The sequence below is a fragment of the Anguilla rostrata genome, chromosome 2, assembly GCF_018555375.3.
Source record: "Anguilla rostrata isolate EN2019 chromosome 2, ASM1855537v3, whole genome shotgun sequence".
Taxonomy (NCBI): domain Eukaryota; kingdom Metazoa; phylum Chordata; class Actinopteri; order Anguilliformes; family Anguillidae; genus Anguilla; species Anguilla rostrata.
In genome coordinates, this window is record NC_057934.1 from 73,218,376 (window position 1) to 73,245,789 (window position 27,414).

At 45.7% G+C, this 27,414-nt stretch overlaps 3 protein-coding genes across 5 annotated transcripts in view; all 3 read right to left on the reverse strand.

Moving 5' to 3' along the window:
- Positions 1-7,197, reverse strand: part of LOC135249457 (NACHT, LRR and PYD domains-containing protein 3-like) — a 24,812-nt gene extending 17,615 nt beyond the window's left edge. The window contains exon 1 of the mRNA XM_064325112.1: positions 7,031-7,197. The gene's annotated coding sequence lies outside the window, so the exon portion shown is untranslated. The remainder of the gene's footprint in view (positions 1-7,030) is intronic.
- Positions 30-10,584, reverse strand: LOC135249392 (NLR family CARD domain-containing protein 3-like). Its single transcript, XM_064324996.1, has 3 exons — positions 7,208-10,584; positions 3,086-3,353; positions 30-1,874 (listed from the first exon to the last, which is right to left on the reverse strand). Exons 2-3 carry the CDS (start codon positions 3,342-3,344, stop codon positions 82-84), a joined length of 2,052 nt encoding a protein of 683 aa, XP_064181066.1. The 5' UTR covers positions 3,345-3,353; positions 7,208-10,584; the 3' UTR covers positions 30-81.
- Positions 10,585-10,721: 137 nt separating this feature from the next.
- LOC135249388 (exocyst complex component 7-like) lies at positions 10,722-27,375 on the reverse strand. 3 transcript variants are annotated; one of them, XM_064324989.1, is made up of 20 exons: positions 26,873-27,375; positions 26,373-26,438; positions 25,856-26,040; positions 23,199-23,304; positions 22,640-22,862; positions 22,124-22,282; positions 20,838-20,849; positions 20,304-20,387; positions 19,061-19,206; positions 18,123-18,275; positions 16,634-16,732; positions 16,290-16,352; positions 16,139-16,205; positions 15,905-15,976; positions 13,511-13,631; positions 12,981-13,076; positions 12,668-12,731; positions 12,458-12,499; positions 12,159-12,292; positions 10,722-11,352 (listed from the first exon to the last, which is right to left on the reverse strand). In XM_064324989.1, exons 1-20 carry the CDS (start codon positions 26,930-26,932, stop codon positions 11,250-11,252), a joined length of 2,055 nt encoding a protein of 684 aa, XP_064181059.1. In that variant the 5' UTR covers positions 26,933-27,375; the 3' UTR covers positions 10,722-11,249. The 3 variants fall into 3 exon arrangements, with proteins under 3 accessions (XP_064181059.1, XP_064181060.1, XP_064181061.1); XM_064324990.1 differs by lacking the exon at positions 20,838-20,849; XM_064324991.1 differs by lacking the exons at positions 20,304-20,387; positions 20,838-20,849.
- Between the last annotated feature and the right edge of the window lie 39 nt (positions 27,376-27,414).

A 27,414-nucleotide genomic window follows, 5' to 3' on the forward strand; every position in this document is an offset into this window, starting at 1 on the left:
TGGGGACATAAATGGTGATATCAGCTAAATTTGGATTGAGGTTTTTATGGTAGATTATGGTAATGAATTACAAACTAATACTTACACAGCCTTCCTGCAGCACTTCACAGCTGGGACTAGTCTACGTCGCCCCTCTTCTGAGGTGTTGTATTTTCTCAGGTCAAACTCATCCAGCTCCTTCTCTGACACTAGGAGCACATAGGCCAGGACAGAGCAGTGAGCAGGTGAGATCTTTTCACCAGATGGACTTCCTGAGCTCAAGTACTTTTGGACATCCTTCACAAGGGAATCATCACTGAGTTCAGACAGACAGTGGAACAGGTTGATGCATCTTTCTGGGGAGGGATCTTTCTCTTTAAAGACCTTGATGTGCTGAACTGTTTTCTGGATGCACTTTGGGTTACTTCCTGTCTGTGTCAGTATACCTTGGACAAGGCGTTGATTGGAATCCAGTGAGAGGCCCAGAAGGAATCGAAGGAAAAGGTCCAGGTGTCCATTCTTACTCTCCAGAGCCTTCTTAATAGCTTTCTTGTGGAAGTCACTGAGAGACAGTCCATTGGGTAAAGTCTTTTTACCGAAGAAGGGCTTCAAAGCCTTGAAGTTCTTTCCTATAAATGAATTAATCACATACAATGCAGCCAGGTACTCCTGGAGGCTCAGATGTACAAAGCAGTAGACTTTCTTCTGATGCAGCACAGACTCTTCTTTCAAGATTTCTGTGCACACCCCAGAGTACACTGATGCTTCTGTGACATCAATGTTACACTTTATCAGGTCCTCTTCATAAAATATTGAATTTCCCTTTTCCAGATGTTGAAAAGCCAGCTGCCCCAGTTTCAGAAAGATCTCCTTAACCGGTTCCAGAATTTTCTGTGCATCTGTCTCATGGTTCTCCTGATATTTTTTCTGCATGAATTCAGCCTGGGTGTAGAGGAAATATGAGTACATTTCAGTCAGTGATTTAGGGAGTTCTCCACTGTCAGGTCCACTCAAAAGTCGCTCCAGAACAGTAGCAGACATCCAGCAGAAGAGTGGTATATGGCACATGATGTAAAGGCTCCTGGATGTCTTTATGTGAGAGATACTTCTTTCAACAAGATTCTGATCTCTGAATCTCTTCCTGAAGTACTCCTCTTTCTGTGCATCATTGAATCCTCTGACCTCCGTCACCCGGTGAATTAATTCAGGCAGGATCCGACTGGCTGCTGCAGGTCGAGAGGTGATCCAGAGGAGAGCAGAGGGGAAGAGAATCTTCTTAAGGAGGTTAGTCAGCAACACATCTACAGGAGATTTTTTTCTTACGTCAGACAGTATCTTACGGTTCCGGACACTGAAATGAAGCCATTCATCCAGACCATCAAAGATGAACAAAACCTTGTAATTATCAAACTCAATATTTTCAAACCCTTTCATTTCAGGATAAAAGACCTGCAGAAGCTCAAGGAGACTGTACTCCTCATTAATCAAGTTCAGCTCCCGAAAAGGAAGAAAAAAAATGAAATCAACATCCTGATTAGCTTTTCCTTCCGCCCAGTCAAGAATGAACTTCTGCACGGAGACCGTTTTTCCAATACCAGCGATGCCCTTGGTCAGCACAGTTCTGATGGGTCTCTCTTGTCCAGATAAGGGTTTAAAGATTTCATTGCAGTTGATTGCAGTGTCTTGTGTAGCATGTGTCCTGGATGCTGTCTCTAGCTGCCACACCTCGTGCTCCTCATTAACACCCTCACAGTCCCCCTCTGTGATGTAGAGCTCAGTGTAAATACTGTTGAGCAGGGTGTGTTTTCCAGGCTTGGCAAGCCCTTCATATATACACTCAAACCTCTTCTTCAGGCTAGACTTCAGCTTCTCCCGGACTCTTTCAGCACACGTTTCTGAAAAACAAATTTTGGTTCGGTTCAGAACATTCCATTTTTTGGATACATGGTGGAGTCCCTAAAAGTTCAGTTTAGAACCTTTCCTTCTGAGAGTTTTTGGCACAGCTTCTGGGTGGCTCATTTGGTTGAGGCACCATGCTGAGCCAGTGTCGACTGGCCCGTAGCTCCATAGAGCAATGCATAATTGCTGATTGCATAGCCTAGGGTATGGCAGGGTTCGGTTAGCTAGGGGTCTGCATTGCATTGTTCCCTAGTGAGCCCCGCTGGCTGATCGGGTGCCCATGGACTGCATATCCAAGGTGCATATGAAAAGCCTTAGTCTACAGTGTGCAAAGAACCACCAGAGTTCCTCCACGTGTTTCGGAAATAGATTCAGGCTCTCCTGAATTGGCAGTGGGATTAGCACATGAATGGATGCAGTTGCAGTCAATAATTGGGGGACAATCCCCCAAGAATCTAATACACCAGGGCAGGCCAGGTTTACCATGAATAACAAGGGCTGGGTACCCTGAATGGGGTAGCTGTAGTCTGGAGGGGTACCCTGAATGGGGCAGCTGTAGTCTGGAGGGGTACCCTGAATGGGGCAGCTGTACTCTGGAGGGGTACCCTGAATGGGGCAGCTGTAGTCTGGAGGGGTACCCTGAAAGCGACAGCTGTAGTCTGGAGGGATACCCTGAATGGGGCAGCTGTAGTCTAGAGGGGTACCCTGAATGGGGCAGCTGTAGCCTGGAGGGATACCCTGAAAGCGACAGCTGTAGTCTGGAGGGGTACCCTGAATGGGGCAGCTGTAGTCTGGAGGGGGACCCTGAAAGGGGCAGCTGTATTCTGGAGGGGCACCCTGAATGGGGCAGCTGTAGTCTGGAGGGATACCCTGAATGGGGCAGCTGTAGTCTGGAGGGATACCCTGAAAGCGACAGCTGTAGTCTGGAGGGGTACCCTAAATGGGGCAGCTGTATTCTGGAGGGGTACCCTGAATGGGGCAGCTGTACTCTGGAGGGGTACCCTGAATGGGGCAGCTGTAGTCTGGAGGGGGACCCTGAATGGGGCAGCTGTAGTCTGGAGGGGTACCCTGAATGGGGCAGCTGTAGTCTGGAGGGGGAGCTTGAATCTGTAGTTTTGCTTCAAGAAAGGACCTGTAACTTCTCAAATGAAGTATTCTAATAATTACTCATTCTTACGCTCTGTATGAATACATTGATGTGTTTTACCATTTTCAGGATCGCTCTCCAATTTCAGAATGAGATCATTTCTTGGAATTTTCTTTAAGATCTCCAGAGTGACCTCCACCATCCTGTTACCATAGGAGCTCTTCATCAATCTGACAACATCTGTCACACCTTTGTCTTCCAGTCGACCTTGTGGAATGGGTCTACATTCTTCCAGTACCTGGTCATTCAAATAAAATGTGAACTTTTTAAATTCTTCTTTTGACAGGTCCTCCAGGATCTCCAGGATCGAGTTAGCCATTAGAGACACCTAAAAACAGGAAATAAGGCAGTCAGTAAATCAGGATCAAATCCTAATCAATTATTATTTTCATTTTTATTCTCTGAACAACTGTATTATCACCCGTGAAAAAGTATTTACCCCCTTCCTGATTTGCTCTGTTATTTCATTTTTGTCACACTGAAAGGTTTATACAACAAATTTATAACAATGGTAACAAGTAAACACAAAACATACTTTTAAAATTATTATTTCATTTATTTAATGAACAATTTATCAACCACCCATATCACCCATGTGGAAAGGTAACTGCATCCTTAAAATTGATCACTGGTTGCAGCACCTTTACAATCAATAACTGCAACCAAACGCTTCCTATAATTTGATATCAGTCTGTCACATTGCTGTGGAGGAATTTTAGCCCGCTCTTCTTTGGAGAACTGCTTTAATTCAGACAAATTGCTAGGCGTTCCAGCATGAACAGGCATGAACTTCTCGTTTCAAGTCAAGCTACAGCATCTTTATTAGGTTCAAGTCAGGACTTTGACTAGGACACTCGAAAACTTTAATCTTGTTTCTTTTCAGCCAGATGTGCACCTGCTTTTGTGTTTCGGAACAAAGTCTTTCTGTATAGCCCAAATACACTGTAGAATTCACAGTTCCTTCAATAATGACGAGTTGTCCAGGTTCCGAGGACGCAAAGTATCCCCACCCCACCGTATTGCCCCCACCATGTTTGGCTGTTGGTATGATGTGCTGTGAAATGCTGTATTTGCTTTCCGCCAGACATAATGGGACCCATGTCACCCAAAAGGTTCCGCCTCTGACTGTCCATAGAACATTATCCCAAGGGGCCTGGGGATCACCCAGGTGTGAGATGAGCATTGAAGTTTCTCTTGGTTAGCAGTAGTTTCTGCCTTGCTACTTGGCAATGACTCACGTTTATCTTTCTTATTATGGGGTCATGAACATTGACCTTAGCTGAGGGTAGAGAGGCCTGCAGTTGTTCGGATGTTCTTCTGGCATCTTTTATAACTTCCTGGATGCGTTGTCGCTGCACCCTTGGAGAAATTTTGGCTGGCTAGCCACTCCTGGGAAGATTCGCCACTGTTCCAAGTGTTCTCCATTTGGAGATATTTGCTGTCACTTTGTTTCACTGGGGTCCCAGAGCCTTATAAATAGCTTTGTAAACCTTTTCCAGACTGATATATTTCAACAACTTTTTTATTATCTCTTCTGGAACTTCCTTTGATTGTGGCATAGTGTGCTTGTAGAAACGTTGTGGTGACTACTTGTCTTTGATGGTAAGGATCAATATCAGTGCTGTTTAGATTCAACAAGGCTGGTGGAAATCAAGCCTAGCTGTGTTGAATCAGCGGAATCTATCAATTAAATTTGGTGAATTGGTTGATTAAGTAACTCAGGGAGATTTTTCACATGGGAGATATGGGTGTTTGATAACTTTTTTCATTAAATAAATGAAATAATAATTTTAAACATATATTTTGTATTTACTCAATTTCCCTTTGTCTAATATTACATTTTTTCTTAAGATTTGAAACCAAGTGCAACCAAGTGCAATAAATCTGAAATAACAGAAGAAATCAGTAAGGGGGTCAAATACTTACAGTAGCTCATTACCTGTGTTGTTTATTTTATACAGTCTGCTTTGCACATATTTATTAAGGGCTTGAATCTTTTAGTGGGCTCCAGAATTATTGGAACCCTTGATAAATATGCACAAAAATTGCTTAAAAAATTTTAAACTAAAAAATAATACAGATATTGACATAAGCTTTATTTTCCATGTGTAAACTAGTGTGCTTGATTAATGATTCATTGGAATCAACCAAAGTCTTAAATTTTTTAAATAAAAAAAATATTTCCCCAAAAAAAAGGTTCCACAATTATTGGCACCCCTGGTTTAATACTTCAGTTTTCCTGTTGAACTTTATGGAAAAAATATTCAGGAGAAACAATGCTTGTAGTATCTACTGCATATCTGGCAGCAGCACGGTGGTTTGAGGCTCATTTGATACCTTGGACCCTTGATGACTTAAAGCCATTTAGCCAACAAATGTGTTCCATACTGTATCAGCATAATTTACAGCTGAATCTAGTCCCACCCCCCAATTCCCATAGAGATTTATTCAAATTCAGAGTTTCTGTAAATGTAAAAAACCTCACAATAAGATATCCAGACTGATGATATTGATAGGTCACAGACATCAGGAAGTCATGGCATGCAAAGGAAATGCAACCAAATACAAAACATGACTTTATTTGACATTATGTTAATTTGTCTAAAACACTGAAATGGGGGACTACGTATGAAAAGTGCTGTAATTACTACATGGTGAAACCAAAATGTATGATAATATCCTTTAATAAAAGCTCTGAGTCTGCGCTTTGACCACGTGTGAATTGTTTGATTATAAACAGAGAAAATAAAATATTAAATCAGAAAAATGCAGGTGGTTTTAATGTTGTGGCTGATCGGTGTGTGTGTATATATATGTATATGTATATATATATATATATATAAATGGGGGGATGTATAATTTCCTGTAACTTCTACATGGTGATATCAAAATGTAAAAAAATGCCCTTTAATAAAAGCTGAGAATCTGCACTTTAAACAAATGTTAATTTTAGACAAATCTAAAATTGTGGAGCACAGTGCCAAATCAAGAAAAAGTATGTCTTCGTCCCAAACCTAATCAGCGGACTGATAGTGCACACCAGAAGTATGGTAACGGTAGACTGAAGTTTATTTTGGCTACATTCTTAAGGCATTTGGATTTCAGATCAAAATATGAATAGTATAACTTACGCATATAGGGTACTGTATGATCTGATGGCCTATGATAGTAAGGACATTGTAAAATATTTTCATGTTTACTTAAGCGCACACATTAGGTTTAGCTTATGCTGGTAATGCGACCAGAGCTACGTCTATTAAGTGGTTTCCTATTTTCTTAATCCGAGATCTTTATACGGCTCTAAGTCATAGATTATACTGAATATGCATTATCCTTCGTTTAGTTTTCAGTTTTAATCGCAGAATGCTCATATCATATTCTGTGGGCACACAGGCTAAAACAAGCTAGTTTTCAAGAAAGTAATAGCCTATTTCGCACCAATAATTCGTCGGCAACATGGGGCTTATTTCTGGTAGCTTAACAGAGCTTCCTCCGAAGCAATCGCTATTTGATGTTACCTTGCGATAAAACCATTAATTTCTCGTTTTTAATTTTCTGTTCCCTAAACCGAAAGTGATTGGGCAAGAAGTATAAAGACCGGTTCAGTGTGGAGTCATATTTTATTTTATTTTTTTTACCTACTACAGAACTTCGTTAACATATCCTACATCGCACCATTACACCCGCACTAATTTATAATACAAATTGATCAGTAAGAACAATAATTCAGGATATCGGCATATAACTTGTGGCAAGACCTGTTATTATTTAACCAGATTTACATAACAGATAGACTATGCGACATATTCACGTCGCGTCAAAACTCGAATTTAAGAGTGTGCCATATTTCATGCGTCCCTTGTAGTGCCATGTCACACATTTAACAGACCACAACGCTGCATTTATCATAAACGTGATATCCAGCGGCGTGTTATGTTTTACTGTCCGCTGCGTTTGCATGCCTGTTTTAATCACTTATGTTGTGAAAATAAAAAGGTTACTTACATTCAGTGTTGTCAGGTCACAGAAATATTCCCAGCCCAATGATTTCGGAATCTACCTGCTAGCACCACTTGATCATGTTTAACGATTTAAACGATCACCCCGACGTGGTCTTACTTCATCTTAAGGCAGTGGCGGTCCTAGAATGCACTGACTGGGTGAAATATGAGTTGGACTTACATTTCAAATGTAATGAGCACATCCCGCATCGTATAAGTTTTTATTTCCTCATTGTTGTGAGCAGAAACGAAACGAATTTAAGAACCGACAGACAGGCGGCTTTTTTTATTTTTTTATTTTTTTTTTTAGGTTTCATTCTCCATTCATGCAAATGTCTTCTGCAATGTCTTTAGAATAGTTAAGAAGAATAAAAAAACTCAAAACGTTGGGCCTACATCCTAAATAGAACTTAAAATTCTGTATGGAGGATTAGGATATAATTCTTAATTTCACTTCAACAGCTTCATAATATTTAAAGGATTTCTACAACTTTAGCTGTAAATAGATTCAAACAAATATCGACACATTTGAAGTGACGACGCTGAAGTTGGCTCCCAATTCGCAGATCCCGATTTGAAATTTCCGGTCCACCTTAAACGGGTTGCGTTATATGATCTGATGGTTTCGCGGTTTGCAAAGGCTATAATTTGCTTCTAAAAGTGAGATAAGGCTCAAGTGAGAAATTGAACAAAGGTGGTGATTTGAAATTAGTTTTTTATTTTTTATTTTGTTACAATCACTTCACATGTCGTTTAAGACGACGTTTTCTGTAATATTGAAATATCAGATACCCAAGTGTCACGCATTTTGTTTTCTCCTTAGAATCTAATCGTCTCAACATTACATGTGTATGAGAGAACAGGAAATAATGTACATTTGAAATGGTGTGGATGAAATATCACTGCACCATATGGAAATAAAACTCCAAACTGTCTATATAAACAAATACAGTAATAAAATCCAATTGAAAAATTGACATATTAGATAATATTTCTCTCGAAATGTCAAAGTTCAGAAAATTCTGTCACTTGTTCCTGGCAGAAGGGGTCCTGGTCTACATCCTACCCCATTACTGTGAAATTTTACTGTAGCATTTTTAATAATCCCACTTCAAACATTCCATGTAATCCAATAAACGGTAATTGAAAAATATTAAAGTTTGGATAAGAATTTCTCCCCAAATGTAAAATATGAAAGTTTGGATAAGAATTTCTCCCCAAATGTAAAATATGAAAGTTTGGATAAGAATTTCTCTCTTCCCGCTCTTATCCAGAGCTACTTACACAACTTTTACACAGCATCCATTTATACAGCTGGATATATACTGAAGCAATGCAGCTTAAGGGTACAATGGCAATGTCGAACCTGTGATCTTTAGGTTACAAGGCCAGCTCCTTATCCACTATACTACACTTCCACCCCCAGAAAAGTGCATGAAAAATGCATGCCCAAATGAAACAGTCATCACATCCTTTCAGTTGTGCAAGATCAATTTGCCTACCAGAAGAACTCTTCAACAGGAATTGCCCTGGTAAGAACATGGCAGTTCTTAGCTGATGGCACTGGACTCAGGACACATCCCAGTGATTTGGGTGCAATTAGCTGATATATATGAGGTCATTTCAGAACCCAGAGACGTACCATGGACCCTTAAGTACCTCCATGGAAGCACTCAAAAGGGGCTCGCTAACAATACACACAGCGACTGGACCCAATAAGAGTACGCTAAGGAGGGGCTTTGACTCCATACTTATTTGTGCTCTATATGAGCTCCATGGGCATGTTCCACAGGTCAGGCCTGGAGTATGGGCATGTTCTACAGGTCAGGCCTGGAGTATGGGCATGTTCTACAGATCAGGGCTGGAGTTTGGGCCTGTTCTACAGGTCAGGCCTGGAGTATGGGCATGTTCTACAGGTCAGGCCTGGAGTATGGGCATGTTCTACAGGTCAGGCCTGGAGTATGGGTGTGTACTACAGGTCAGGCCTGGAGTTTGGGCCTGTTCTACAGATCAGGGCTGGAGTTTGGGCATGTTCTACAGGTCAGGTCTGGAGTATGGGCATGTTCTACAGGTCAGGCCTGGAGTATGGGTGTGTACTATAGATCAGGGCTAGAGTTTGGGCCTGTTCTACAGGTCAGGCCTGGAGTATGGGCATGTTCTACAGGTCAGGCCTGGAGTATGGGCATATTCTACAGGTCAGGCCTGGAGTATGGGCATGTTCTACAGGTCAGGCCTGGAGTATGGGTGTGTACTACAGAACAGGGCTGGAGTTTGGGCCTGTTCTACAGGTCAGGCCTGGAGTTTGGGCATGTTCTACAGGTCAGGCCTGGAGTATGGGTGTGTACTACAGAACAGGGCTGGAGTTTGGGCCTGTTCTACAGGTCAGGCCTGGAGTATGGGCATGTTCTACAGGTCAGGCCTGGAGTATGGGCATGTTCTACAGGTCAGGCCTGGAGTATGGGCATGTTCTACAGGTCAGGCCTGGAGTTTGGGCCTGTTCTACAGATCAGGCCTGGAGAATGGGTGTGTTCTACAGATCAGGGCTAGAGTTTGGGCATGTTCTACAGGTCAGGCCTGGAGTTTGGGCCTGTTCTACAGGTCAGGCCTGGAGTATGGGTGTGTACTACAGAACAGGGCTGGAGTTTGGGCCTGTTCTACAGGTCTGGCCTGGAGTTTGGGCCTGTTCTACAGGTCAGGCCTGGAGTATGGGTGTGTACTACAGAACAGGGCTGGAGTTTGGGCCTGTTCTACAGGTCAGGCCTGGAGTATGGGTGTGTACTACAGAACAGGGCTGGAGTTTGGGCCTGTTCTACAGGTCCGGCCAGGAGTTTGGGCCTGTTCTACAGGTCAGGCCTGGAGTATGGGTGTGTACTACAGGTCAGGCCTGGAGTATGGATGTGTTCTACAGGTCAGGCCTGGAGTATGGGCATGTTCTACAGGTCAGGCCTGGAGTATGGGTGTGTACTACAGAACAGGGCTAGAGTTTGGGCATGTTCTACAGGTCAGGCCTGGAGTATGGGTGTGTACTGCAGATCAGGGCTAGAGTTTGGGCATGTTCTACAGGTCAGGGCTGGAGTTTGGGCCTGTTCTACAGATCAGGGCTGGAGTTTGGGCCTGTTCTACAGATCAGGGCTGGAGTTTGGGTGTGTTTTACAGATCAGGGCTGGAGTTTGGGTATGTTCTACAGATCAGGGCTGGAGTTTGGGCCTGTTCTACAGGTCAGGCCTGGAGTATGGGTGTGTACTACAGAACAGGGCTGGAGTTTGGGCCTGTTCTACAGGTCTGGCCTGGAGTTTGGGTGTGTACTACAGATCAGGGCTGGAGTTTGGGTATGTTCTACAGATCAGGGCTGGAGTTTGGGTGTGTTTTACAGATCAGGGCTGGAGTTTGGGTATGTTGGAGTATGGGACCTTCTTGCACTCTACAGTCAGACTTTATAATGATAGTGATGAGCCATACAAGCCTGGCAATCACCTAAACTTCAGCATAAGCTTCATATTTGAAATGTCCCATGTATTATGTGTAACATTTCCGTTCTCTTACCATAAGTTTATTTCAGAGTGTATTCTGTCAAAGTCTTTCTATACTGATGAATGAATGAAGGAATGAATGAATAAATGAATGAATGAATGAATGAATGAATTAATTAATTAATTAAAAATGAACAGCCATTAATGCACTGCTCATCATTCAGATTGAAAATCAGTGTTTGCCTTTATTAGAATAATGGAAATGCCAAATCCGAGTAGATTAATGAACATATGAACATGAGCTGCCTTTGAAATGCTTCCTAGTTTCCTTATCTTGCTTTATTGTGATGAACTGAGGTTTGGGGGGGGGGGGGGGGGTGGGCCAGATGGTGATATAACATTTTATTATATCATCAGAATTTAACATAGGCTTACTGACGTTAACAAAGTGGGGGTTGGGGGGTGGGGGTCCTGCCCACACATTTACTAAATGTTTCCTTCCTTCCTTAGTTGTATTTGCACCTCAACTTTTCTGTTACACTTTCAATTACCTTCTTGACTTTTCCAGTAATGGCGGCCAGCTAACCCCTTCCAGGCCACAGGCAGAGGTGGGAGCACAGGATGACTGAAGACTGCCTTGTTAAAGATGGCAGCCCAGGTCTTCGGACAGAACAAAGCATTACTCAGAAGGCAATGCGCCATTCTCTGAGTGGAGAGGTGTGGGGCTGAGGGGTGTGGCCAAGTGGGCGTGGCTCAAGCTGAAGTGTCAAAAAGTCTCCCAATCATTTCTTCAACCTGCTCTGGTCGATACTTCAGGTACTTGTCCAGGTTTTTGGTAAATGATACATTGGCATATCTGAGTGGGAAACATAATTAATAAGACATTTTTTTTAAATGGCCATTTTTGTTTTTCTCATTTGAGTTACCCAAGTGGACAGGTAACTGTGTTGCACCTGCATGTAGACTGATAAACATGCCCTACCTGTGTACCTGACCATGTATTTCACCTGTGTGCAGACAAGTACATGTGTCTCACCTGTGTGGAGACAGGTCAGTGTTTCTCATGTGCATGTGTACAGGTGTGTCTCACCTGTGTGGAGACAGGTCAGTGTTTCTCATGTGCATGTGTTCAGGTGTGTCTCAGGTGTACAGACAGGTAAATGTGTCTCACCTGTGTACAGACAGGTCAGTGTTTCTCATGTGTATGTATACAGGTGTGTCTCAGGTGTACAGACAGGTAGATGTGTCGCACATGTGTACAGACAGGTCATTGTTTCTCATGTGCATGTGTACAGGTGTGTCTCACTTGTACAGACAGGTGAATGTGTCTCAACTGTATGCAGACACTAGGTCAGTGTTTCCCATGTGTATGTGTACAGGTGTGTCTCACCTGTGTGCAGACAGGTAGATGTGTCTCACCTGTGTACAGACAGGTCAATGTTTCTCATGTACATGTGTTCAGGTGTGTCTCAGGTGTACAGACAGGTAAATGTGTCTCACCTGTGTACAGACAGGTCAGTGTTTCTCATGTACATGTGTACAGTTGTGTCTCAGGTGTACAGACAGGAAAATGTGTCTCACCTGTGTACAGACAGGTCAGTGTTTCTCATGTACATGTGTACAGGTGTGTCTCAGGTGTACAGACAGGAAAATGTGTCTCACCTGTGCAGGAAGCCTCTGTAGGCTTCAGACACGACGGTCTTCTGGACCTGGCGGAGGGTGTCACGCTGCTCTTTGTCTGGAATGGCCCACGCCTTCTGGACCTTACACAGCTCATCCAGCCCATCATTAAATCCCTGCGAGAGGTCAAAGTTCAACCCTGAACCCTGCTGGGGCCTGCAGTGTGCATCTGCATGAGGGGGGGGGGGGTGGCAGTTCCTGCTTCCTGACTGTACTAGACCAGCAGGAACACCCCCCGGTTCTGGGGTGGAGGCCGTCAATCAGGACAACGGAAAACTCACCTTGAACTTGTCTTTTATCTGCTGTCGCTCTTTGTCTTTCAGCTGAAGGAGAGAAAGAAAAGACAGGTGATCTAAACTAACATCAAGTGTGAGCTACAGCGTGTGAGCTCACTCTGATTGGTGCTCCACCGGGTTCTCCTCCACAGGGTGGGGCTACCGGGGTGACCTGCTGTATGCTCAGGTGACAGGTGGACAGGTGAGCGGACTCACCTTCTGGCCCGGCTGGACAGTGGGTGTGTTCCTGTCCATCAGGTACTCAATCACCCTCCACCAGCTGTAAAACAGGAAGGTCAAAGGTAAAAATTCTCCAACAGCTGATTCACCATGCCCCATGTTACCCTGATCAGAATCCTGCGAGGCTGAAAATGACCTCATACTACCCAGAATCCCATGGTGCTAAAACAGACCTCACTCTACCCAGAATCCTGTTTGGATGAGCCCTTCAGTTGATTAACCAGTGCATTATGCTGCCCTCTATGTGCACGGATATAAATAACAAGTCAGTGGGAGGGAGGGGTCTCACCTGCGCTGGTACACCTGTACCTGCTGCTCAATCAGCTCCTGGTACGAGCTCTCCACCTGCTTATGAGTGACGGCCACCAACTGAATCAGCTCTGACCTGCAGAGATCAGTCACTGTGAGCAGACACAGCACACCTGTCTGACTGGCAGAGATCAGTCACTGTGAGCAGACACAGCACACCTGTCTGACTGGCAGAGATCAGTCACTGTGAGCAGACACAGCACACCTGTCTGACTGGCGGAGATCGGTCACTGTGAGCAGACACAGCACACCTGTCTGACTGGCAGAGATCGGTCACTGTGAGCAGACACAGCACACCTGTCTGACTGGCAGAGATCAGTCACTGTGAGCAGACACAGCACGCCTGTCTGACTGAGCAGATCACACACAGCACACCTGTCTGACTGAGCAGATCACACACAGCACACCTGTCTGAACAGGTCAGATCAGGGGAAGCATGTTGTGGCTGGTCTGTGCGATCATATTTCTCCAGGGACTAAAGGATGTAGCTGCATTTAGAGCAAAACTCACTTCTCCAGGGACTTAAGGATGTAGTTGTAGTTGTTGAGTAGGAAGATGGCGCTCAGAGCAGAGTACTCGTACACCTTAGACTTGCTGAGCAGGTTCAGCTGCAGGTTTCCCAGGGCTTTACCTGAAAACCAAACACAACTCACCTGTGTGAACTACGCCCACCAAACACAACTCACCTGTGTGAACTACACCCACCAAACACAACTCACCTGCGTGAACTACACCCACCAAACACAACTCAGCTGTGTGAACTACGCCCACCAAACACAACTCAGCTGTGTGAACTACGCCCACCAAACACAACTCAGCTGTGTGAACTACACCCACCAAACACAACTCAGCTGTGTGAACTACGCCCACCAAACACAATTCAGCTGTGTGAACTACGCCCACCAAACACAACTCACCTGTGTGAACTACGCCCACCAAACACAACTCACCTGTGTGAACCACACCCACCAAACACAACTCAGCTGTGTGAACCACACCCACCAAACACAACTCACCTGTGTGAACTACGCCCACCAAACACAACTCAGCAGTGTGAACTACGCCCACCTAACACAACTCACCTGTGTGAACTACGCCCACCAAACACAACTCACCTGTGTGAACTACACCCACCAAACACAACTCAGCTGTGTGAACTACACCCACCAAACACAACTCAGCTGTGTGAACTACACCCACCAAACACAACTCAGCTGTGTGAACTACACCTACAAAACACAACTCATCTGTGTGAACTACACCCACCAAACACAACTCAGCTGTGTGAACTACACCCACCAAACACAACTCAGCTGTGTGAACTACACCTACCAAACACAACTCAGCTGTGTAAACTACACCCACCAAACACAACTCAGCTGTGTGAACTACACCCACCAAACACAACTCAGCTGTGTGAACTACACCTACAAAACACAACTCAGCTGTGTGAACTACACCCACCAAACACAACTCAGCTGTGTGAAATACACCCACCAAACACAACTCAGCTGTGTGAACTACACCCACCAAACACAACTCAGCTGTGTGAACTACACCTACAAAACACAACTCATCTGTGTGAACTACACCCACCAAACACAACTCAGCTGTGTGAACTACACCCACCAAACACAACTCAGCTGTGTGAACTACGCCCACCAAACACAACTCAGCAGTGTGAACTACACCCACCAAACACAACTCACCTGCGTGAACTACACCCACCAAACATAAATCACCTGTGTGAATTACACCCATCATACAGAACTCAGCAGTGTGAACTACACCCACCAAACACAACTCACCTGTGTGAACTACACCCACCAAACACAACTCAGCTGTGTGAACTACACCTACAAAACACAACTCATCTGTGTGAACTACACCCACCAAACACAACTCAGCTGTGTGAACTACACCCACCAAACACAACTCACCTGCGTGAACTACACCCACCAAACACAACTCAGCAGTGTGAACTACACCCACCAAACACAACTCACCTGCGTGAACTACACCCACCAAACATAAATCACCTGTGTGAATTACACCCATCATACAGAACTCAGCAGTGTGAACTACACCCACCAAACACTACTCACCTGTGTGAACTACACCCACCAAACACAACTCAGCTGTGTGAACTACACCCACCAAACACAAATCACCTGCGTGAACTACACCCACCAAACACAACTCAGCAGTGTGAACTACACCCACCAAACACAACTCATCTGTGTGAACTACACCCACCAAACGCAACTCACCTGTGTGAACTACACCCACCAAACACAACTCACCTGTGTGAACTACACCCACCAAACACAACTCACCTGCGTGAACTACACCCACCAAACACAACTCACCTGTGTGAACTACACCCACCAAACACAACTCACCTGCGTGAACTACACCCACCAAACATAAATCACCTGTGTGAATTACACCCATCATACACAACTCAGCAGTGTGAACCACACCCACCAAACACAACTCATCTGTGTGAACCACACCCACCAAACACAACTCAGCAGTGTGAACTACACCCACCAAACACAACTCAGCAGTGTGAACCACACCCACCAAACGCAACTCACCTGTGAACTACACCCACCAAATGCAACTCAGCTGTGTGAACTACACCCACCAAACACAAAGCATCTGTGTGAACTACACCCACCAAACACAAATCACCTGTGTGAACTACACCCACCAAACACAAATCACCTGTGTGAACTACACCCATCATACACAACTCACCTGTGTGAATTACACCCACTAAACCGAACACAACTCACCTGTGTGAACTACACCAACCAAACCAAACTCAATGCATGTACGCGGATGTGTGTGTGTGTGTATGCATGTGAAAAAACTCCTGCAGGAATATGAGGTTCTTACATATGTATGCACTGAGGACTCTCCGGCCAAACTCAGAACTGCAGGAACTTGCAGACGAGCTGCTCTCTGAAACTGAGAAATTTAATCGTTAAAACCTGCAATTGCACATCAGTCTCACTCAAGATGTGCAAGTGTGTGTTTGTACCAAACACAGACAGTAATAATGGGAACTGTAGGGGTTTTTTCTGGTCCTCTGGCTGCAGGTTAAAGTTTAAATGGGAAATGCAGCTCTACCTTGGGAAGCCAACATGGCGCCAGCTGTTTCCTGGAAATCCAGCAACTGCTGAAGGAACAGAATGGCCTAGAGGAGGGAAACCACACTGTGAGAAACACACTCAAACACACACACACACACACACATACATACATACACACACACACTTACGTTGCTGGTCAGTTCGTGCACAGTGCCATCTTTGGGCATGTTGTACTCCTTGTCTGGGTCATTCTGTGAGGGGAGAGGGTGGGTGAGTGAGAGAGAACTGGCTAGAGGGCGCTCGAGAGCTGCATCTGTCACAGTCCCGCACTTTCTAACATGCACCCATCACAATACAAAACAGCAAGGCTACAAGTCAGCTAAAACAAAGAGTCAAATTTGAGATACCATGGTTTACATATTGCTCTTGTGATTCTGTACAGATAGCACTGTTGTCCACACACACCCACACACACACACTAACTCACGCACACAAACACACACACACACACACACACAATGGCTTGCTGTACCTTGATACTGTCGGCAAACTCCTCCAGTGCTTTGGCCCCGATGGTCTCCATGGAGACGATGAGGGTGGGCAGCTTGTTCTTGGTACTTGCAGCAGTGCCCTGGGAACAGTGACCGCATTACTCATACACTGATCCCAGATCAGCCCAGATCAGCTGTAAGAGACTGCATTACTCACACACTGACCCCAGATCAGCCATAAGAAACTGCATTACTCACACACTGATCCCAGATCAGCTATAAGAGACTGCATTACTCACACACTAATCCCAGATTAGCCGTAGGAGACTGCATTACTCACACACTGATCACAGATCAGATATAAGAAACTGCATTACTCACACACTGATCCCAGATCAGCCGTAAGAGACTGCATTACTCACACACTGATCACAGATCATCCGTAAGAGACTGCATTACTCACACACTGATCCCAGATCAGCTGTAAGAGACTGCATTACTCACACACTGATCACAGATCAGCTATAAGAAACTGCATTACTCACACACGAATCCCAGATCAGCTATAAGAGACTGCATTACTCACACAGTGAACCCAGATCAGCCGTAAGAGACAGCATTACTCACACACTGATCCCAGATCAGCCGTAAGAGACTGCATTACTCACACACTGATCACAGATCAGCTGTAAGAGATTGCATTACTCACACACTGATCACAGATCAGATATAAGAGACTGCATTACTCACAGACTGATCACAGATCAGATATAAGAGACTGCATTACTCACACACTGATCCTAGATCATCCGTAAGAGACTGCATTACTCACACACTGATCCCAGATCAGCTGTAAGAGACTGCATTACTCACACACTGATCACAGATCAGCTATAAGAAACTGCATTACTCACACACTAATCCCAGATCAGCTATAAGAGACTGCATTACTCACACACTGACCCCAGATCAGCCATAAGAGACAGCATTACTCATACAGTGACCCCAGATCCCACACTGATCAGTGTGCAGTAGAACTCGAGGGCTGTTATACCTGCAGTGTGCAGTAGAACTCCAGTGTGTTACCTGCAGTGTGCAGTAGAACTCCAGTGTGTTACCTGCAGTGTGCAGTAGAACTCCAGTGTGTTACCTGCAGTGTGCAATAGAACTCCAGTGTGTTACCTGCAGTGTGCAATAGAACTCCAGTGCTGTTACCTGCAGTGTGCAATAGAATTCCAGTGTGTTACCTGCAGTGTGCAATAGAACTCCAGTGTGTTACCTGCAGTGTGTAGAACTCCAGTGTGTTACCTGCAGTGTGCAGTAGAAGTCCAGTGTTACCTGCAGTGTGCAGTAGAACTCCAGTGTGTTACCTGCAGTGTGCAGTAGAACTCCAGTGTGTTACCTGCAGTGTGCAGTAGAACTCCAGTGTGTTACCTGCAGTGTGCAGTAGAACTCCAGTGTGTTACCTGCAGTGTGTAGTAGAACTCCAGTGTGTTACCTGCAGTGTGCAGTAGAACTCCAGTGTGTTACCTGCAGTGTGCTGTCGAAGTCTGGTTTGCTCTGCTTCAGGTGCCGCAGGATGGGGAAGATGGTGAGCACAGCGGAGTAGTCATGGCGCCCGATGGCCCGCCTGGCAGCTGCCACAATGCCCTCTCCCTCCAGCATCAGGCTGTCAAGGGCCTCCTGTCAGCCAGTAATACTATTATTATTAAACAGTAAATGGTAAATGGACTGCATTTATATAGCGCTTTTATCCAAAGCGCTTTGCAATTGATGCCTCTCATTCACCCATTCACACACACACACACACACACACAAACAGTGAAAGGCTGCCATGCAAGGTACCAATCAGCTCGTACTGTCGTATGATTTCTTCTGTAACTCCATACTACCACCGAAGTACATTATTTTCCAATAACGGGACAGCCCGGAGGGGTTTATTCCACTTATATACAACGGGTTACCAACAATGACTATATATGGTTACTTTAGTATTTATTGATTTTTATCTGCGGCCGTTTATTATGGGAATATTATTTTACCATTGTAAAGCAAAATTCTTGTTGGTAGTTCGACTTGGACTGCTGTTATGCAACAAACAGGATATAACAGGCCAATATACAGATTGTAACTGTTTTATATCCTCTCAAACACATTCATTATGTTTATGCGAACATTCACTTTCATGTTTTGACATCCGAGGCAACAGAATGCATTCACATTCGTAGCTGGTAACAACATTCATAGCAGAAAACATGCACACGTCGTAAACAATTTGCTGTTGAATTGATTCATTCGACTCTCATCGTCATTTCCATATTATCGCAAAATGACAAGAATAAATAGAATGAAAACTCTGACATTTAATATTTTGAAGGTTCCGACTTAAGCAATGATGGGTAAATTGATGGGCAAGCTGTGGTAACCTCCCCCCCCAGATGACCCCTGGGTAACCTCTGCCCTCTGACCTGTATGAGGGAGTCGAAGGTCTTCTTCTGGTGGTGCTCTGGGATGATGTGGCTCAGGAGGGAGGATTCGCTCTGGGCTAACTTCACGAACGCACTGACGCAGTAGATGTATGAGTCGATCTCCACATCCTGCATGTCATCCTTCCCTGGGGGGCGGGGTGTCAGACAGGGGCCTCTGAATCCAACCCCACCATCCCACCACCACCACCATCACTAAAAGAGTGTTTTATCATCTGCTCTTATTAACCAGTTTGAATGTAATTAAGTGGCTGCGCATGGTTGTCTGTCAATCACAGACACATACCGGCCACCGACCACCCAGCACAGCCAATCACAGACACATACCGGCCACCCAGCACAGCCAATCACAGACACATACCAGCCACCGACCACCCAGCACAGCCAATCACAGACACACACCAGCCACCCAGCCCAGCTAATCACAGACACACACCGGCCACCCAACACAGCCAATCACAGACAAACATCGGCCACCGACCACCCAGCACAGCCAATCACAGACACACACTGACAGACTTAGAGGATTGTGTGGGTGTACTGTTCCTGTGGTTCCCATGGAAATACTAGTCACCTGTACAGGACACAGATGTAAACTCTGAGTTGGGTGCACGTTGGAGACATCAGCCTGACAAGCAAAAGACTGAGAATGCCACGTCCCTGCGCCCTCCTGCCCCCCCCACCCCCCCACCCCCCGCCGCCACTCCGTGAGAATGACTTCCTGTCAGTGAGACGGCAGTGAACAACACTGCAGCCGAGTGGAGGACAGGAGGGGGAAAGGACGAGTGAGATTTCCTGCTCCAGGAAATGCTGCAAAGCCTTCTGGGGGAAAAAGTGAGCTGCAAAAAACTAGCAGAAGAATACAGTATGTATCAGCCAGCCACAGCCTGAGGGACAGTGGAACATACCACAGAGGGGAGGAGAAAATGATATTTAACAGTGCATCTACATACATGTACACGTGTGTTATGGATGGACACCATTCACACCAGTGTCCCTCCCCCTCTGCCTGTGTTTATTACTGTTTTGCTGTTTATTGTGTTTAATGTTTTTGCAATGCAATACACTCTAATACACTGTAACATGTCAATGAAGCATTCTGGAATTGAGCCAAACTGAACTGAGAGAGAGGACAGAATGCGGGCGCAGGTTATTGCGGGAATTAAAATGAGGGGCACATTACAGGAAATGAGGGGCGCATTAGAGAAAATGAGGGGGGCGTTACCTTCCAAAAGAGGGAGGGCAGCAGCTCCCTTTCTGCCCTCCATCCCGTGCTGAGAGTACTGCTTCAGAACCTTTCGGATCGCCCCTGATCGTCCCGGAGACCAACAGGAGGGGGGTGGGGCCAGAGAGAGAGAGAGAAAGAGCAGGAGAGAACGAAGGAGGAAACGAAGGGCCATTAGATTGAAGAGAAACAAGAGCAGAGCTTGGAAGTGAGTAAAAGACCAAAAACACACCTCTCCATTAGGCCACGCCCCTCTTGGAGAGGGGGAGGAGCTAAGGGACTTGAGTAGCAGAGCAGCACAAAGCCACATCATAAGTGCGTGAAAAGTCTGGGAAACACTAGTCATGCTCAGCAGTGCGTAAAATCAGACACAGCTGAACAGTGCGATGCCTGCAGTAGTACATAGACCTGGAGCAGTGTGGTGCAGTTTGACAGCTCAAACATAAAGACATGCATTAGCTTACACAGTCCGTTAGCATGTTAGCCAGCATGCAGAGCATCACCTGAGCAGGACATGCTGATGGACACGATTACCTGGGAAGTAGGCTGCTTTCATCAAAGTATATATACACACGCACGCACACACACGCACACACACATACGCACAGTCACACACACATACATACACACACAGTCACACACGCACGCACGCACGCACACACAGTCACACACACACGCACATTCATACAGTCACACATTCACACAGTCACACACAAGCACGCACACAAACACACATTCACACAGTCACACACACACACACACACACACATTTACACAGTCACACACACATGCACACACACATTCACACAGTCACACACACACACACACACACAAAAGAGGGGAAAAGGAAACAACATTAATTAGAGGTGAAGTACACACACATATACGCACACATGCGCGTGCACACGCGCACACACACACACACAGGAGTAGGGCTGAAAATGAGCTCAAAATTTGAGCAAACGGAAGTCAGCAGAAACAATGGCGATGACTGCAGGATTGAGAGGGACGGGACACACCCCCAGAAACTGTGCCAATGAGAAGCCAGGATGGAGCTCAGAGGTCATGCCAGGTTTCTGACAGCACACACTGAGCTCTGATTGGGCGCTGAGACTGCTGGCTGTTTGATTGGGTGCTGAGACTGCTGGCTGTTTGATTGGGCGCTGAGACTGCTGGCTGTTTGATTGGGCACTGAGACTGCTGGCTGTTTGATTGGGCACTGAGACTGCTGGCTGTTTGATTGGGCACTGAGACTGCTGGCTGTTTGATTGGGCATTGAGACTGCTGGCTGTTTGATGGGCACTGAGACTGCTGGCTGTTTGATGGGCATTGAGACTGCTGGCTGTTTGATAGGGAGCTGAGACTGCTGGCTGTTTGATTGGGCACTGAGACTGCTGGCTGTTTGGGCGCTGAGACTGCTGGCTGTTTGATTGGGTGCTGAGACTGCTGGCTGTTTGATTGGGCACTGAGACTGCTGGCTGTTTGATTGGGCACTGAGACTGCTGGCTGTTTGATTGGGCACTGAGACTGCTGGCTGTTTGATTGGGCTCTGAGACTGCTGGCTGTTTGATTGGGCACTGAGACTGCTGGCTGTTTGATTGGGCACTGAGACTGCTGGCTGTTTGATTGGGAGCTGAGACTGCTGGCTGTTTGATTGGGTGCTGAGACTGCTGGCTGTTTGATTGGGCTCTGAGACTGCTGGCTGTTTGATTGGGCGCTGAGACTGCTGGCTGTTTGATTGGGCACTGAGACTGCTGGCTGTTTGATTGGGCACTGTTTAACACTTGCAGCTGCCAGAGGGGGTGTGGGCGTGGCCTAACCTGGGCGCCGGAGGGGCCTCTTGGTGGGCGTGTCCTTCCGTCGGGCCTGCATGGCGGGGGAGGGGGAGCAGAAGCTGTTTCTGCGGAAGTGTTCCCGCAGCCCCTTGAGGGAGCTGTCCAGCTGGCTGGAGCGCACCTGGAAGTACACGTTCATGTAGTCTGCAGGGAGAAGAACACAGTCACCTCAGCACAACACATTCAGAACACAGTCGCCTCAGCACAACACATTCAGAGCACAGTCACCTCAGCACAACACAGTCACCTGAGCACAGCACAGTCACCTGCATACAGCACGGTCACTGAGCACAGCACAGTCAGAGCGCAGTCACCTCAGCACAGCACAGTCAGAGCACAGTCACCTGAGCACAGCACACTCACCTGGTCATAGCACAGTGACCTGCATACAGCACAGTCACCTGAGCACAGCACAGTCACAACACAGTCACCTGAACACAGCACAGTCCCCTGCATACAGCACAGTCCCCTGGTCAGAACACACTCATCTGGGAAGGTTACCCTGATTACGGGCGTGCTCGGCGAGCCAGGAGGAGATGCAGACGATGTCTTGCAGCACAGCCTCAGGGAGGTGCTCCAGAGTCACCTCCTCCTGCGCTTCCAGCTCCTCCTCCCCGCCCACCACGTCCAGGACCAGGAGCGGGGGCACAGGCTTGCTGTAGCGTGTGAGCAGCCCCCGAAACTCCGCCTCCAGAAGCTCCTTCCCCTTCTCAAAGAGCACTTTCTGCAAGACAGCGACCCCGGGGCGGGGCGGGGCGGGGCGGGGCGGGGCGGGGTGACACATGCTTTCTGCCATTTATCCGAACAGTAAAGGCCATTTCAGAGTCAAGGAGAGCGGGCATAACCTCAGATCAAACCAGTTTAAAAAATCTAAGGTCTATCCTCCTAAGGTGGACTGAAGGTTAGAGCTTCTGTTGGCGATTATGCACTGGTCTAAATTGGTCATCTAAAGGAGATGTAAGTACGATGGTTCTTTTTAACCATATTCATTTACACATCTGTGGGAGAAAGGAGGATGAACAGAAAGAACAGGAGGTGAGAAAGAGAGAAAGAAACTCACCACTGTGTTGAGTTCTGGGCTGTCTGGATTATTGTCCTGGAAGAACTCCACAGCTTTCTGGATCTTAGCCATGCAGACAAGATATTCATCCAGCCTACCTGAAGGTCTGACACACACACACACACACATACATATGTGCACACACACACACATACGCGCGCGCGTGCACACACACACACACACACGTATGCACACACACACAAACACTCACACACACGTACGTGCACACACACACACACGCGTGCACACGCACACACACACACGTACGCGCGCACACACACTCACACACGTACGCGCACACACACACACACACAGGCACATGCACATGCATGCACACGTACGCACGCACACATACATACGCACACATAGTCATACACACACACACACACAAGGACGCACACGTACGCACACACACACACACATAGGCCCATCATGATGGATAATTAGTCAAAACGATTAAATTACATTCCAGGCATTTAGCAGACACTCTTATCCAGAGCGTACAACAAAGTGTATAACCAAAACCAGGAACAAGTGTGTTGAAAACCCTAGAGGGAAGTACAGTTCCAAGTGCAGGGAACGACCGCATAGTTTAACTTGGACCCTGTAGGTTAATCTAATTAACACAACAAAAGCAGACTATGCACATAAAACAAGCAATAGTTGAGTAAATTTACTCAATTTACATTGCATCAATTTATACAGCTGGATATATACTGAGCCAATGCAGGTTAAGTACCTAGCTCAAGGGTGCAACGGCAGTGTACTACCTGGGAATTGAACCTTAGACCTTTAGGTTACAAGACCAGCTCCTTACCCATTACACTACACTGCCGCTAAATGACTGTTGCAACTTAAGCCGCGTTTCCACCGCAGGAACTATACCCCGGAACTAGGAACCTTTTGAGGAACTCAGTGCGTTTCCACCGCAGGAACTAGGGTCTAAATTTAGTTCTGGGGGCTTTGTTTTACCCCCCAAAACGTTCCTGCTCGGGGGGTAGTACTTTCCGAAAGTACAGGAACCTTTTGGGTGGAGTTTGCAGCGCTGAACATTTCTGATTGGTCGAGTACTCGTAGCGTTTGTGTTGTATTTATTTTCCGCCATTACCCGCCATGTTTGAAAATATGCAGCGGCAAACCAATTTATTTTCATAATAACTTCAAATCAAACTTGTATGTTATGCGGCGCAGTAGCCTACTTTTGGTTATAACCTGTCAACGTCTTGGAATTATAACGTGTGCTCTTCTGTTCTTTTCTTGCTTTAGTATTCGTTTTATAAAATGCTAAGCATTCGTGCTGGGACAGCATATTACGTAGGCTACCAAAACATTCAAACGGATTAATTCGGTTGCTGAATATTTTCTTCCGGATTTTCTTTGTTAGCCCGTCGTAATTGACTCAAAACGTTTGATACAGTTATGTGAGGTATGCGGTAGTTCTGCATAATTAACATTGGTGATACAGTACAAGCAAACTGGAAATCACCTTCCGCACTTTTTATCCGGGTAAAATAACAGGTTAATTCTAGTAATCTTCCCTTTAGCTTTTTCAGACTGCCGTAATTTTACTCAATTTTACTGCCATTTTTCAATTCCACGAAAAGACCAGGAAGACTATGGACTCATTTATGGTGCATGGTTCGCATCTGGAGGGCACACTTCGCTGCTCGGCTAGCAGTAACTTCGAAGGAAAGGTGGCTGTACCACTACTAATTTACATTTTCACGCAAGTCCGAGTTTTCGTTCTATTCTTGTCATTTTGCGATTAGCCTATATGGAATTGACGACGAGAAAGTAATAAAACAGCTAATTGTTTACAACGTGTGCATGTTTTCTGCTGTTAATCAATAAATACAAAAGTAACCATATATAGTCATTGTTGGTAACCCGTTGTATATAAGTGGAATAAACCCCTCCGGGCTGTCCCGGTTATTAGAAAATAATGTAGGCTACTTCGGTGGTAGTATGGGGTTACAGAAGAAATCATATGACAGATGGACCGACGACAACGTCAGTGGGCTAATTTGCCTAATCTTCGCGGTACTTTAGACCCCGGTGGAAACGCAGACAACCATTGGCTGAAGGAACCTTTTAGTTCCTGGTAAAGTAGTTCCTGGGACTGAAAGTTCCGGGTAATTTCGGTGGAAACGCGGCTTTATATTTTGCTGCTGCAAATATCAACATACTGTGATGGTTTGAAAATTTTTACAACCACAGCTGCCCTTTTCCACCCAGGAGCTGCACTTTAGTGTAGACCCAGGTCAGAGGTCAGTAGTTAGGGTCAGTAATCAGAGGTCAGTAGTTAGGGTCAGTAGTTAAGGTCAGTGTCCTTATCCCTGCTTCACATAAATTCTATACACAATTTTTTTGCTGCTACTTTAGTGTTACTTTCATCACATTTTGTAACACAAAAGTTATTTTTGTGTTACAAATATGCAATTTGTGTGTTACAAAGGGTGACTTCTTAATTCAGGCTGTATTGAAAGTAACACAAAATGTGTTGTCCTTAAACATGGAGATGTACTAAAAAAAACATATTGCATGTTGTTATTAGCACATCTGTTAGAGAGTGCAGCTGGCACTGCGATTCACACAGACACCATAGGTCCATAACTACAGAAGCAATGACCCCCACCCCCACTGCTCCAGCCACTGACCCCTCCCTGACGACCCTGTCTGTGTCCTTGGCCACGTGGTAGTAGCTTATCACGTGATCCAGGCAGGACAGTGTGCGGTCCACGTTGTCCTGCAGCCGCTGCAGGTTCTCAGTCTGCGTGTGCACGGGGATGATGGCGTTCTCCAGCTGCACGAGGCGACTCTCGAAGGAGGACAGGATGGTGACCTCGAGGGACATGGGCCGACGATACGCAAGTTAATACAACAGCGCCCTCTAGTGGCCATATTCGACACGCTGGAGACGCTGTCTGAGCGATTACATTTTTCATTATTATCAATTCCGCAAAATGTCGGAAATTACAATCAATGCATGTTTTTTGGCTATTATCACTTAGGCCTACTTTATAAAACGCGCATAGAAGAACATTAACATAAAACCCAGCTACTCCAAGGAGGCGTGGTATACAAGACCTCGAAACCTTCCTGGTAAGTGTGACTAACCTACCAAAAATAACATCGCATAAAGACTGAGCCCTCTCTCGTTCATCGGTTGCTTACCATTCCTCTGGTCAGCTGATCGCTTTTCTCTAAGTTTTCACGAATAAACGTCAGCATGTCTTGTTCCTACAAGAGTGAAACGAAAACTGTAATAAAAAAAATATGAATACAGTAACAATTTTGTTTTACTTCCCAAGAGTGTGATGTAAAGGGAACGGAATAGTAGGTCTGTTGTTGGAAACTTTTTTTTCCAAAGAGAAGACAGTCGGCTACAAGACAACTGCCCAGAATGTTTTTAAAGTACACTCACAAAACATTTTCAAGAACTGGCATTTTAAAACATCTTAATAATCTTTCCTTGAATATCGGCCTTTCCATATTTTCACGCAGCTAAAATTACTGAAATAATTTGGCTCAAAGTGTTTGTGAACAAGTTTCAAGTGCAATTGCTTTAGTCAGCATGAAATGTTGTGAGACGTATTCTCCGCAGCTGCCCTGTTCCAGATCCAGGGAATAACACACGACACGACCCCCCAGCCGCCGTTCAGCCCGCCACTGACCTGCTCTAGTTTCGCCTCAATCTCCCTTCTCCGCGCGGACGCGTCCTCTGTCGGAATCATTCTTCGCTTTAATTCGGGGTCGCTCCAGCTACACGTCGAAAACTTCTTTTACTTTAATCTCGGTGCTGAACGCCGGTCCTAAATCACTCATGACAGCCTGCTAGACCCCCAGCCTTGCCTCGTTTCCCGTTACAACCCCGTGACTGTTTCCACCCGCCATGTGTGTTGTGGCCAACAGGAATTAAAGTTTAGCCGTGGACACGGAACAGCGTCATAAAGCACGCAATTACCGACTACAGAATGCAGTTACAATGCGCTGAAAGCACTGTCAGCCGAGGTGGTCACAGATTTACCACCTTTAAATTCATATTGTAAACTTATTTAAATGCCATGAACACAAAGTTTTCGTCGCCTCATTCCCTTTCCGCTAGATGTCGCTATATGAACGCCTCAAGACAACGTTGTAACGAATCAAACACAGCGAAAGTCGGTCGGTGTCCTGCTAAATGACGCGACTGGAAATTTTTTTGTAATAAAAAAGT